Source organism: Mercurialis annua, linkage group LG1-X (genome assembly GCF_937616625.2).
Source record: "Mercurialis annua linkage group LG1-X, ddMerAnnu1.2, whole genome shotgun sequence".
NCBI classification, from domain to species: domain Eukaryota; kingdom Viridiplantae; phylum Streptophyta; class Magnoliopsida; order Malpighiales; family Euphorbiaceae; genus Mercurialis; species Mercurialis annua.
The window spans coordinates 1,467,285-1,482,781 of NC_065570.1; the positions used below are offsets into that span (position 1 = coordinate 1,467,285).

A 15,497-nucleotide genomic window follows, 5' to 3' on the forward strand; every position below is an offset into this window, starting at 1 on the left:
TTATGTACATTATCATAATTTTATCATAACCTTATCATATTTCATTATCATCTGGAGTGTTATGATAACGACATAATAGTGTAATAATACTGACATGATAATTAATAACTGTTTTATCATAACACTATCATAGATATTATCATGTTGTTATCATAATAATATTATCATATAGGTACCATAAATCATTATCATCTCGGTATCATATTATTATATTATGATAGCGATATGATAGCGATATGATAATCAATTTATATAGAATTTTTGTTACAGTGTTATGATAACAAAATGATAGTGCAGTGATAACAACATGATAATCAGACACTGTTTTTTTGAAAAAAATCATTTTTTTTCAACTGAAAATCGTTTTTTCTACATATTTTAAGATCTAAAAACTAAAAAACAAATTAAAGATCAAGTTGTTTAGATTTTTAAATTGAAATAAATCGTAAAAATCACAAAATCGATAAATTAAATATAAAAAAACGGAGGAACATGGCGAGACAACGACGGAGCAATGCCGGAGCGATGGCGGAGTGATGGAAGAGAATTACTAAAGAACAGGAAGAAGAAAAGAACGAAAATGAAAAAAAATAAAAAGAGAGAGAGAGAGTATTTTCTCTATTTTTTTATTAAGGTAAATAATCATATTATTTTAAAAAGATAGTACTTTTCTTAGATTTTTTTTAAAAAAAAAACCATCCACTTTTTAATCCCTAGATCCTGATGTTAGTAATTTTTTTAATTGCATCCAAATTCACACTTTTGGGTAGGGGTGGGTACATTTCTGGGGAGTCCGGGGATCGGCAAATCTCCAGAATCAAATCGAAAACCGGGAATAGTGAAAATGAAATCTTTAAATCTGTACCAATAATCGGTTAGGTTCGGTTCGGAGATTTTATTTTTCAATATGGTTCGATACGGAGATTATATGATTCGGTACGGCTCGGTACAGATATCACGAGAAAAACGGATATTAATATATCTATAATATATTATTAATAATAAATTACTTCAAAATATTGACTATCTATAATATTAATATTGTGTTAATAATAACTTTTATATTAGATAAAAATCAAACAAATCATATTATTAAAATGATAAAAATTAATTAAATATTTTATATAAAAAATGAGCTTGTCAAAATTTTATATTAATTTTATTTTTTAATAATTAATATTTAATAAAGTAAATAATTTGTAGAGATAAGAAGTTAATTTATATTACAACACTATGTAGAGATTAGAGGTTAATATAGATTAGAACACTTATTAAAATAATTATAAATTAAATAAATAATTTAAAAAATAATGACTATCTCTAATATTTTTATATAAACAATGAGCTTGTCAAAATTTTAAATTAATTTTATTTTTGTAGATTAATATTCAATAAAATAAATAACTTATAAAAATTAAAAGTTAATATATATTAGAACACTATGATATGTAAATATTAGAAGTTAATATAAATTAGAACACTCATTAAAATAAATATAATTTAAATAAGTAATTTAAAAAAAACAATGAGAATGCTCTATTTGCTGAGAATTAAAGAGAAAATTATATTTACTTAGAATGAATGAGAGAGTTTCGTTGATCATCTATGCATTTGCACAGAACCTAATTAATAACTATTTATAAATAATGACCAAAATCTAATATGAACTAATAAATAAATACTTTATTCAGTTTTAAAAACCAATATGGATTATTTATTAATAATGACTTTTACAAGCTAAATAAGTATTTTATTTAAATTTGAAATTCATAAAAAACTTATTTGGTATAAATATTTTATTTCAATTGGAAAACTAATAACATTTGTCTATTAATAACAACTTTTAATAATTTATATAAGTATTTTTTTATCTAAATTAGAAACTTGTATAAATGTTTTTTTGATTTTCTCAATTATATATGTATATAGATATAGATTATAAATGTGTATTTTATTTCACCGTGTTTTTATCAAATAACATGTGCCTAATTAAACTATTATCTTTTATGTTTATTTTTAAAAAAAAATCAAATTTTAAAAACTTGACAATGCAATTTTATTATTTTTAAAGGAATATTTTTTTATTAAATTATTTCTATTAAATTTTGAAAAAACAATTTATCATTATCCGATCCTTAATAAATTTATATAACTTTCATTGAAATAAGTAATTTTGATTTGATATAATTTAAAATTATACAATTATTATTTTATGCAAAGTAATAATTTTTTTAATATCTAATATCTATGGAATAGATTATTTGATATTCTAACAAAATATTAATGTTTAGTATTTCAAATGTAATATATATAATTTTAATTCTTCGGTTATAAGTCTGGTATGGTTCGGTTATGGTTTCCGGTACGGTTATCTACCTAAAATCCAGAACCATAGCAATACAAATTTTGGTACGGTTCGATTCAGGAAAACTCAATGGTCAACTGTTAGTTTTCGGTCCCGCATATTTTCGGTTCGGTTGGAGATATCCAAAATCCATACACACCCCTACTTTTGGGCTTCCACACTTAAGAATCAATTTGACATATTTCCTTTGTTTCCTTACAAATTCCTTTGATTCTCGTTTCATGACTTTCTTACTTATATCACCTACAAAACAACAACTTTTCAAGTATAACATATAAAACAATACTCAATATAGAATAACTTCATACGCAAGATTAATATATATAAAATGTACGTATCAGACCAGCAGCAGCGTGTCCGAGGGCGGTGGCGCGTCCGGGAAGGCGATGGCATATTCAAAGGCGTTTTTGATTTAAAAATATTATTGATAATGAAATTAAAATAAATAAATAAATTATAATTATTTGTTGAATTTTATGAGGAAAAAGGTTTATTTGCACTATGTAAAACTAAAGCCTATTTAGAATATATGCTAAATATGAAAGATTTATTTTGAATGTTATTCAAATAAAAAAAAGAACTCAATTTGATGTTTCAGGTACAACTGGAAGTCGAAATACGATATAAGTAAAATTGTGAAAAAAAATTAAAGGTCAGTGATAAATCACTAAAAACAGGGAGGGTTTGTACTAGAACTGCCGACCTGAGAACAGAGAATACGGTCAGAAAAAATGTCGGAAGAGATTTTTCGGCCGCTCACTTCGACGCTCAAATAAATATTTGGTGAAAAAGAAGAGTAAAATAAGAATAGAAAGGGTAGAGATAAAAAAAAAAAAGGAATACCTTAAGATTTAAGGATAAAGTAGTTCAAGTAGTGTATTTTTTTCTTTTCACTCGTATTTCCTATGGTAAGGTGTCCCTCTATGTTATAGGTTGAGTTGACATTTTTTGTTATTTTGGTGTTCGGAGCGCGGATAGTGCGGTGTACTTCTTTTATCAGAATTTTTTTAATGATTCCCTTGGCTATCGTGATTTTCTTTTCTTCTTTTACAAATAATATTCTTTATTCATTCCCGGGCCTTTTACACAAAACCCGTCACACTATGGGAGTTGGCCATGTTCGAAGTCATTACCTTAACCGCAATCCCGACTGCTTATTTGGTGATGCAGGTCTAGAATTAGACATACAACAATTCCGCATAAAAATCTTTTTTAATTTGGAATTGAAATTTTCATGAGCCTGTTAGCCTGTTTCATTCCATTATGTTAAAATTATTGACATATGTTTTTAAAGATTGCTTCGCTCGTTCTGAATTATCAATCATTTGATTTTTCGAACATTAGATCTATAAATAAATAGAAGTAATTCAACAACTTTAGAATAGTCCATGATGATGGCTGTCTCGAATTAGTATAAAATATAGTCTCATTACAACAAACCAACAAAAACCATCAAATTTATTTAGCCACGACCAATTACGAAATGACATATTTCTCAAGGAATTTTTTTTTTATTTTGAAGATACGACTTTTTCACTTCTGTCGCCATCTATTAATTGGTTGTCTTTTTGATTTGATTATCATATTTTCATATCACAAAAGTTTAATATTATTTTCAGTACTCCATTACCTATCCAATAAAGATTGAATAATAGTACATTTTTACCTTAATTGAAAAAATAAATTAACAATAACTAAATAGTCGTATTATTTTATTGATGGTTGAATTTTATTGAAAGTGTCTTGCCGTGGGAATGAACCACCCAATGAGTTTATATTATAGAACTCGTTTACTTGAATTTGAACCCTAAAACATACTCATTTGTGAGTTGATTTGAGCCGCGAAATTTATCACTTTTTCCATTCATAAAAGATAATTTTGTTTGATTGATACATATATATTAAAAAAATTAATAATTTAATTAAAATAACACTAATTACGTGCAATGTTTTTATTAAATAATTAATACGTCCATCTTTCTAATATATTTTTATCAATTAATAATTTAAATCACTTATAAAATTTATATAAAATTATTTTTGAATAAAAATTATCGAAAAGCATTAATTATTATTATTATCAAATTCATTATCAATTTAATTTAATTAACTAAAACTAATTCAATTAAAGATATTTTAAATATTTATCTAGTTTACTACTTTATAAAAGTGAAAACAAATTTATAATTTGCAACACCCAAAATAGAAATAAGCCTATAATTTTATGGACAGAGGGAATATCATAGCACTTTGATCTCTTATGCTTTTCCACTAGTAGAAATATCTTTTTAGCGTCGGATAATCGACGGACTGCGTTGGTCGGTAAATTCCTCGTCGCTAAAAGATTAGCGAAGAAAAATAAATCTGTAGCTAATTTAACGACACATTACAAACATATTTACTTAAATTTTTTATTTTAAAAATTTATTTTTAATTAAATCGTAAAAACTCTTCCTTGTAACTATTATTTAATCCGTCGATTACCCGATAGGTTACTCACCCGAAATTTTCGCAAACTTTCTCATAAGTGACCCATCCTACACCATTGCTCCCACCTGAAACTCTTTAACGGTGAAGTTCTCTCACACTTAGCTTCATCTTAACCAACTCAAATTATTATTATATATAAATGTATATTATATTTAACTTAAAAGTAAAAAGGAACAAATAATTACTCCCGCACTTTACTCCCACAATTTTAAAAAATAATTCTTATTTAAATTCTTATTTTTTGAAAAACTTCTTTATTTAAAGTAATATTATTTTATATATAATGTTTTTTTAAATATTTTTCTTTTGAATTTTTTTTTGAATAATGTTTAAATGATTTTTTAATAATTTTTTTGAATATTTAATTTTTTTTTAAAGTTAATTAATATTTAGGGACGAAAATCAAAATTCGTCACTAATCAACGACAAATCCTTCACTATTTTTGGCCGAAATTTATGATGCCTCGTTTCCCACCGAAATAGTGGTGAACCTGTCGTTAAAATCCATTGGTAATTTTTGACGAAAAAATCCCTGCAAAATAGCGATGGACCCGTCGCTAGAATCTGTCTGTAATTTTTGGCAAAAACTTTCTCGCCAGAATGGCGACGAAATCTGTCAAAAAATTAGCGATGGGCGAATGCGTCGGTAAACGGTTTTCTAGATAGCAGTGTTAGTTTATTTTTTTATATATGTCAACTTGTTTTCTTCATTTGGACAAATGTTCTTATTGCAAACCCTAAATTCGAAACATCAGTCGTTTGATAGGGGTAGAAATACCCCTATATTTAGGTATACTTTTGATACGGTATTTGCATGTTGATATGTGTTTTTGAGCTTTATTTGGGTACTTATTGCTATGTCGAGTATTTCAGGGAGAATGTGCAAGTATGGCGTAATTTGGAGTGATTTTGATGATATTCAGAGATTGCAAGAGTTCGAAGTGGATCATAGGAGAATCGAGAAGTGGAAATAGGTGATTTTGGCCAAGTGACCAATAACACGAACGTGCACTCCTTCATAGTACTAGAATACACGAACGTGTATTATCGCCGAATGGTGATGTTTGAGATACATGAAGAAATCAAGTGGAATGACCAAGTTACCTAGTACACGAACGTGTACTGAGCTGAAGAACAAGAGTACACGAACGTGTACTTTCGCCGAAGGGTGAGTTTTGTGAAGCCAAAAGGAATGAAAATTTAGCCAAGTCCCAGAGTACACGAACGTGTACTGAGCTGAAGAACAAGAGTACACAAACGTGTACTTTCGCCGAAGGGTGAGTTTTGTGAAGCCAAAAGGAATGAAAATTTAGCCAAGTCCCAGAGTACACGAACGTGTACTACCTCGAAGAACAAAAGTACACGAACGTGTACTTTCGCCGAAGCACATGATTTTGTGAAGTTTGAAGATTTGGCTAAGGCATAAAGAACACGAACGTGTACTGCCTTACACGGTCGTGTAAGTGTCGAAAGTTGCGACTGGAAAAAGACAAAATTGTCCGTTTTAACTCCAAACTCCGAGAAACTCAAAGGGCACTTCTGGGTTTTCATCTATCTTGACCTAATATCAGATTATGAAGTTAGGAGCCGTATAAATAAGGAGTTTAACATCGAACAAAGGTTCGCGTAGTTTTTGTAATCACATAAACCATAGACTAGAGTTTTCTTATTGTTGGATTATCGATTTATTCAAGTTCTTCATTATTTTATTGTCAATTATCATTAGTTTACTTTCGAACAAGGTACGATTATTTTCAATTCTATATTCAGTATTCAATTTAATCGTAGAATGAGTTCTTTAATTATTGCTTTGAGTTATTTCATTATTATGTCTAGCTAAACCCTTCATTGGGGATTATTAATCGAAATTATGTCTGTTTAATTGAATTGGACTTATGGGTTTTGTGTTCTTGATGGGTTTTAATTATTGTGCTTAATGCTTAGCCTAAACTGATCACTTAGTCTTTGCCATATGTTTTGATTTTAACTCGAGAGAGTAAAATTGGAATAGAACAATATAATTAAGAACGCAGGAGTTGATTGTGCGAGAGTGAATTAACGAGTGCGGGTTATTTGAATTTGCTTAATAATCATTAAATCGATTTATACTTAGGTTAATCATTGTGCGAGAGTGAATAATTAACCTAGTATCAGTTAGCTTAATGCTTTTGCCTGTAATTGTTCGAGAGAGAATTTTAGGTGCTCTAGATTAGTTCGAACGTCATCAGAACCATATAATCCATAATCCGAATCAAGTAAACAGCATAACTAAGATTAATAATCTCTGCTTTTCCCATTATTGTTAAAACACCGTTTGAATTACAGCTTTACTATACTTTAATCTACATTTATCAATAATTGTTTTTTAATTTACAAAACCAACAAAAATTATCTTTTCGGCTATTCGAATCGAGTACTTTAACTAGTTGTCTTTAGAGCGTTTTCTGTGGGTACGATATCCGGACTTCGCAGTCTGTATTACAAGTTAGCATACGTACGCTTGTGTATTTTTACCAACATCGTTGTATATTTTTTCTAGCAAATAATGTATTTAAATTATATGAAAGAGTAGAAGCCGCCGTTTATTTTTCTAACAAAAAACTTGTAAAGTAATACGAAAAAGTTCTATAGAACAATAAACACAGTGCAATATTCATCGGAGTGTGACTGTTTTATCCTTATGAAGGTGTGGTGGATATCAAGTTTGCACTAAGAGAGCAAATCCCAAAAACATTTTTTAAAAAAATGACCTAATCCGCGACTCAACTAGTTGGTGTAGCGGAAGTCACCTATAAGCGTTAAAAGTTATGATTGACAAAATAATACCGTCAAGTAACTTCGAAATTCTATTGATTCAAAGATGAATACTAGAATATATGCATCAAAAGTCGTTGATTTGAATGAATGCCGATATTTGAAAAATAAACAAATCTATCTCAAAATATTATGAATTGTTGTTCTACAACTCATAAGGTTGTTTAAATATCAAAACAAAACGAAAATCCTAAATCAGGTGTTTGAAAAAATAGATTAAAAGAGTCTAAAACCTGCTGAAATTATAAAAACGTCATTTTAAAGGCTTAGACGGTGAAATTCGACTAGAAAGTAACGTAAGTCATGTGAGCGAAGCTCATGTAGATCGGACATTGGCCCGTTTTCAATAAATTTAGATTCGGAAATCGTCCTGATCGTACACCTCTAACTTTGATAGAATTACAGAACTGCTATTATGCTATTTTGCGCTCTCATTTATTCATAAACTCAAAATCTGTCTCCGCTACTGTATCACCAGTGGTCTTATTTCGTAAAATCAGACTTTTTATCATCTATTTCAGCATACTTTAATATTAATTTTCATTAATTAACAGTTAAGTTTTGCTGTATTTATCCAATATGTTAATATTTAGTCGCTAGAAAATGCGTTCCCTACATTATCCTAAACCTCATAAATATTGTTTTTGACTTTTTCAGTCTTTTCTCCATTACAGACCTTCATTAGTAGTTCTAAAATCTTAATTACATTTGGTGCAACCGAAATTAAATACTTAAATCCAAATGAATCAACTGATTAAATTCTCCATAATTTTATCCATCTTGGTAGGTTTTTCAGTTATCGCCGGAGCACAATCAGACCCAGCCACTTATCTCTATCATATTTGCTCAAACAGAACCGTTTTCACTCCGAACAGCACTTACCAATCCAATCGAAACCTCCTCCTCACCGCTCTTACCTCTAACGCAACCCGCCCAATCGGGTTCTACAACGTCTCCACCGGCCGGGATCCCGACGATGTATACGGTTCAATCCTCTGCCGCGGTGATATGTCCGCTGATGCATGCAAAAGTTGCGCCACCTTTGCTACTCAGGATATTGTTAAACGCTGCCCCATCGAAAAAAAAGTCATAGTATGGTACGATCAGTGCCTTCTGCGTTACGATAACCAATCATTTTTCTCCAGAAATGACGAATCTCCTGTCGTATACCTGTGGAACACGCAGAATATCACCGGTGACCAAGGTCATTTTAATAATCTATTAGCCACCGATTTGAGAGCGGCGTCCGCGGATGCTGCCGGTGCTCCGTCAGGAGCGAAAAAGTTTGCGGTTAGAGAAGCTAATATATCAGCGTTTCAGATACTGTACAGTCTCGTACAGTGCACGCCTGACCTATCTGCTTCTGCTTGTAGCTTGTGTCTTCAGGCGGCTATTTCAAAACTGCCGAATTGTTGTGATGGAAAGCAAGGAGGAAGAGTTTTGTCACCTAGCTGTAATATTCGTTACGAAATTTATATGTTTTATAACTCCACTAGGCTTGAAGCACCGCCGCCATCGCCGATGCCGCTGCTGCCTCCGCCAATTCTTCCTCCTCCACCTCGGTCACCAGAAGGTAAAGTGTCAATCTCATTATTTATTTTTCTGAAGTGCCATTTTATGGGGTAGTTAATTCTGATTAGGGGTGTGCACCTGGGATTGATAAATCTCTAGAACCGTACCAAAAGTTGTGGATTTTTAAATGAGATTTTCGGAACCTTACTGCAAATCAGTTTGGTTCGATTCGAAAATTTCATCTCTATACACAGATTTTTTATAATATAATCTCGAATATTTTTTTATTATATTATTTTAATTAATCAAACTAATATTTTTAATTTTGAACCCACAAATTTATTCCGATATTATTCATTTTATAAAATATCAAAATAAATATTAAAAAAAAACAATAAAAAAGAAATTTTAGAAAAAATAATCAAAATACGAACTCATGTACTTTTATATTTTTTTCTTGATTGAAAACAGGCCCGGCTTCAGGCATAGGCCCTAGGGCCTCAAGTATTAGAGGGCCACATTTTATATAGGGGCCATTAAAATATACATACACACACACACACACACACACATATATATATATATATATATATATATATATATATATATATATATATATATATATATATATATATATTAAATTGTTTAAATATATAAATTTATTATTTTTTTAGTAATAGATATTTTGTTTTTATTTTAAATATTATTTTAATATTTCAATAATTAGACCTTTAAATTTTAAAGGGCCTCATATTTATATAAAGTCTTTTATATATAGTATAGATAAGTGTTATAATTTTTATTTTTAAAAATTAATTGGACCCGTTGATAATTTATGTGTAATTTTTTACTAATATAAATATAAATAATATATAGTTTATATATTTTTATTTGTCTAGGAAAAATCTCCCTTTATCTATCTATTTAATAAAAAATAATTGTATACTTTATTTATAACTTTTTAAACTTTTGCTAAACAAATATTTTGATATTTTCTGAAATAAAAGAAATGTTTTTGAAATATTTATTAAAATTTATCAAAAATCTACTAATGATCTAACAAAAATCTATTAATAATATACCAAAAAGCGTACTTGTGTAAGAAAAAAAGTAAAAAAGTGCAATTAATATTCTAAAAACCAAGCGTATATTTACAAAATATTCGCTCGCCTAGAGCCTCATTTTATCTAAGGCCGGCCCTGATTGAAAATGATACACTGAGTGAAAAAGAACATACAATTTTTTTTGAATATTATATATTTTTGTTAAAATGCAATACAAACGAATATTTGCTCCATCTTGAGTAAAAAAGTACGTTTATAATAGAAATATATTTGTACAAACTAATAAAATTTTAACTTTCTTAATTAATAGAAATAAGTCACATGATTTGTCCAAAAAAAGTACAAGTCACATTTAAAAGGAAATGAAAATTAATGACGTACAATATTGACTTTTATATTTAATATTCAATAAATGAATAATTTTTATAATTAATAAAACTTCAGAAAATTAACTTTTTTTCATATCAAATAATCAATAATTTTATTATTTAATAAATAATAAATTTAAAAATATATTCTATCTGAATATTAGCTATTAGAAATTTATATATATATATATATATATATATATATATATATATATATATACACACACACACAATGAATAAACTAATTTATTACTCACTGATTTTATAGATATATGATATAATTTTGTTCATATTTATTTCATTACGATGCTAAAATAAATACTTTTTTTTATCAATTAGCGGGAGTATAATACAAATAAATAAATAGATTTTAGTGATTGTTAAGTATATTTAGTTTTTTTATTATAATATAAACATTGATATTATATTCATAAATATGAATTTTACAAAATATATTAGTTTATACTTTATATAATTTTTTTTATAAATTCAATAAATTAATAATTCTAATGATTAATAAATTTTCTATTCACTATATATATTAATTATTAGAGGTTTATTGCAGTTGTTTGCATTAAACCAATGTTTTCTTTTATTAAAGCCAAAATTATGTAATTTTGGCCAAAATAGAAATAGTTATAAATATAAATGCACAAATAATTTATTTTTAATGTTAAAAGATTTATTTATTAAAATTCATTTATTGAATATTAGAAAAGAGCATATAACTTTATTAATTGAAATAAACAAGTAACATTAGTTGGTATAATTAAAACATATATAAATTCATTTATGTAAATGAATAATTTCATGTATATAGATAAAATAATTTTTGTATATTTTTTTTATAATTATAATTTAATTTTGGAAATTTATTAGTATTTTTTCATTTTAATCATGTCATTTTAAAGTTGTCATATAAATCACCATCTTTAATTTTTATTGCAAATTTATCACCAATATGAAGATCCGCTGTCTTCCCCCTCCTAAATAAATGCCTTAATCTTACCAATGTCCTAATTAAATAAAAAACACCATCCTCTTCTTTTTTTGTCGATTTCGGTTATCGAGTCAGCAAAACTATACCGGATTTTCACATCGGTGATGGATTTGTAACAAAAATAAAAGATGGTGATTAATATGGCAATTTTTAAAGTACGTGACTAATGAAAAACGTGTAAAAATGGTGATTTTATATGAAATTAACCTTTAATAATTACCGCGTGGACAACTGTTTTTGTTATTGAATGATTTTGTATAATGGACCGGTTAACCGGTTCATTAGTGTTATTTGTAAACCAATTCATAATATCATAGCTTTTAGAATTATAAATTTAAATTTAAAACAGTTAACCATCTAACTGATTAACTATTTAGAATAATTTAAATGTTTGATTTTTGCGGTTTTAACCATATAACTATATAAAAAAAATCTTATAGAATCAAATTTTAGACGTAGTCTGCTATGAAATTATAACAAGTATTTTCTTTGAAATTATAGAACAAGTAATTAATTATAAAGATCTTAATTATAATAAATAAGATCTCCAATTTATATACATAAAAAATTAATTTATAAACCGGTTAATAGGTGAACAGAAATATTTAAAACTTCAAATCTTAAAGCAAAACTATTAATCATAAAATTTAAAAATATCAAACATAAATTTCTAAACCGATTAATCATATTTTTTAGTATGATTTTTTGTTTTTAGTTCGACTAATTGGTTTAATTTATTTTTTTGTACACCCTTAATTCTATACTACCTGAACCAGCCAATTTATAATTTTATTAATATTTTTTTGAAAAAAGATAGCAATCATGTTTTAAGCTCAAATACAGTGACTGAGGAAACCAATCAGCCACATATTTTGCCGCATATATTAATTCTAATAAAAAAGTTAATTACATATTTTCTAATATAATTTTCTATTTATTTCAATTAGCTAAGTTCGTTCAGTTAAACGAGTTTGTTTTTACTATGTGACAACCATCGTATAGCTAGTTATAGTAACCGATGTCGTTCAATTGAATAAAAGAATTAAATTTAAGAAAATTCAGTTAGCTATTTCAATAAAATCAAAGTAGGACAGTTTGATTTTGCACATTTGATAATAGCTGAAACAGAATTCTTCAAATCAATTTATATTAAAAAAAGTCCATTAAAATTGATAAATGCGGCAAACATGTTTTTAGAAAAATGACTAAACTGAATTGTACTCATTTTATTAATTTATATATGCAGGAAAGGGAGGCATATCAACAGTTGTAATAGTAGCCATTGTTGTACCAGTTGTCGTCTCTATTGTGCTTTTCTGTTTGGGTTGTTGTTTCTGGAAAAGACGAGCAAAAAAGAAGTACGATGTTGTTCGGGAAGATGATGGTAACTAAATTACCAATTCGTAAAAATTATCAATTACCAATTCTCTTTAATTATTTTGTCACTATATTTTGTTTTTCTTATGCATAGTGGGAAATGAAATAACAACTGTGGAGTCCTTACACTTTGATTTGAATAAAATAAAATCCGCGACAAGTAATTTCTCTGTTAATAACAAGCTCGGTGAAGGCGGATTTGGTACGGTATACAAGGTAAGGAATACTGAAATTTGCACTTGAAAGTTAACAATTGGACTAAAAAAGAAATTTCAATGCAGGGTATTTTTCCTGACGGGCAAGAAATAGCTGTAAAGAAGTTATCGAAAAACTCTGTACAAGGCGGAGAAGAATTTAAGAATGAGGTAGTGTTGTTAGCCAAACTTCAACACAGAAATCTGGTGAGACTGCAAGGATTTTGCCTTGAAGGAGAAGAAAAGATACTCATCTACGAATTCGTGCCGAATAAAAGTCTCGATTACTTTCTTTTCGGTTTGTTTCTCGACATGTTATCCCATTTTCTTAAAACTAGGTAGTGATGCATATATGAGATATAATGAGATTATTGTTTCAGTCGCACCTAACATCTTCAACTTTTGGATAAATTAGTTATTTTGACAACATAATAATGTATGTTATGGATTGTTGTCATGAATTTGTAGATCCAGAAAAGCAAGCACAACTCGATTGGTCTAGACGTTACAAAATAGTCGGAGGAATAGCCCGGGGAATTCTTTATCTTCACGAAGACTCTCGACTTAGAATCATTCACCGTGATCTGAAAGTTAGTAACATTTTATTAGACAAAGATATGAACCCAAAAATTTCAGATTTTGGTATGGCCAGGATTTTTGTAGTTGATCAAACTCAAGCAAGCACAAATAGAATTGTTGGCACATAGTAAGTTTACAATTCTTTTTTTTTTTATGTTCTGCTTCAAATCAAAACTGAATAAATTTAGTGTCCAAATTCTAATTCTCTCTACTCTTTTGATGGCATTTGATAGTGGATATATGTCTCCTGAATATGCAATGCACGGACAGTTCTCCGTCAAGTCCGACATGTACAGCTTCGGCGTATTAGTTCTTGAAATCGTATGTGGAAAGAAGAATAGTTTTTTCGATCAAGTGGAGGGTGCTAATGACCTTGTGAGCTATGTAAGTAGCATGTCTCATGCATAAATTTTTTACCTAGACTAGATCCAAGAATAGTCTCTCGTTTATGTAAAAATAAAAACGCAATCACCAAATAAAACAAATGAAAAGACGGTAACTATCGTGTAAGATACATAGTTCAATAACTACATAAAACTTTAACCTTTATTAATGATACAGTAACTAGCGACGAGTAAATTAATCGGGATTCCTTATCTAAAACTTGTGTAGGTATGGAAACATTGGAGAGATGGGACACCAATGGAAGTATTAGATCCAACACTAAAAGATAAATATTCAAGAAATGAAGTGTTGAGATGCATACAAATAGGGTTGCTATGTGTGCAAGAAGATCCAGCAGACAGACCAACAATGGCAACAGTAGTACTAATGCTCAATAGTTTTTCTGTAACTCTACCAGTGCCACAACATCCAGCATTTTTTCTCCATAGCAGAACGGATCCAACCATGCCTATGAAGGGATTGGAGTTGGATAAATCTAATTCTGAGTCTACTACCAAGTCTATTACCACATCCGTGCAATTGTTCGCCGATGAAGAATCAATCACTCAAGTATATCCTCGATAATCTATCTCATATATTTAATTTTTTTGAAAATAAATTATAGAAACCAAGTTTGCTTGTTTCATTATGATTACTATTGGCACAATGCAATAAAGGATTGAAGCTTGTTTATCATAATTTTGGTATATCATATTCGGATTTGTTTTATTTTAGTGATTAGACTATATAGTTTTATTTCAATAGCAAAAAACATTCAGTCATAAAAGAAAAATACAATTATTTTAAAATAAAGGCTAAACCCATCTATAAATTTTTGTACTATATCATTTTTATTCAAAAAGTATCTGTACTATTTTTTTATTCTCCAGGTTCCTCCATTGACATATTTTTAATTTTTAGGTTCTTTTTTAATTTTCTCCTGTACCTCTACTAATAATTTTTTTGTTCCTCTAGTCCCTCAAAAGGACCTGAAAATTGAAATTTTGCCAAGTACAGGGACCTGAAGAACAAAAATAGTACAAGAGTTTTTTGAACAAAAATAATATAGTACAAGTGCCTCTAGATGGATTTAGCCTAAAATAATTAAATTTTAACATAGTCCACATACATAAATATGATGAATTTCAACTTTTTCACATAGATAGAGGGGATTTTAATTTTGAATTTTAGAGAATGACACAATTTGTAAAATTTAATAATTTTTTTATCCTATCAGATAGTTAATTTAATTTGATTTATAAATTTATAAATATTAGTAATTTTTCCAACTATAATATTAAAGCTTGATAGCAAATTAAATTCAAACATTTGCGGGTTATTATAATTTTA

At 28.2% G+C, this 15,497-nt stretch overlaps 1 protein-coding gene across 1 annotated transcript; it reads left to right on the plus strand.

Moving 5' to 3' along the window:
- The first annotated feature begins 8,292 nt into the window (after positions 1–8,292).
- LOC130014571 (cysteine-rich receptor-like protein kinase 10) lies at positions 8,293–14,846 on the plus strand. Its single transcript, XM_050356615.2, has 7 exons — positions 8,293–9,242; positions 12,860–12,997; positions 13,085–13,206; positions 13,272–13,482; positions 13,653–13,890; positions 13,997–14,147; positions 14,376–14,846. Exons 1-7 carry the CDS (start codon positions 8,411–8,413, stop codon positions 14,730–14,732), a joined length of 2,049 nt encoding a protein of 682 aa, XP_050212572.1. The 5' UTR covers positions 8,293–8,410; the 3' UTR covers positions 14,733–14,846.
- Positions 14,847–15,497: the final 651 nt, after the last annotated feature.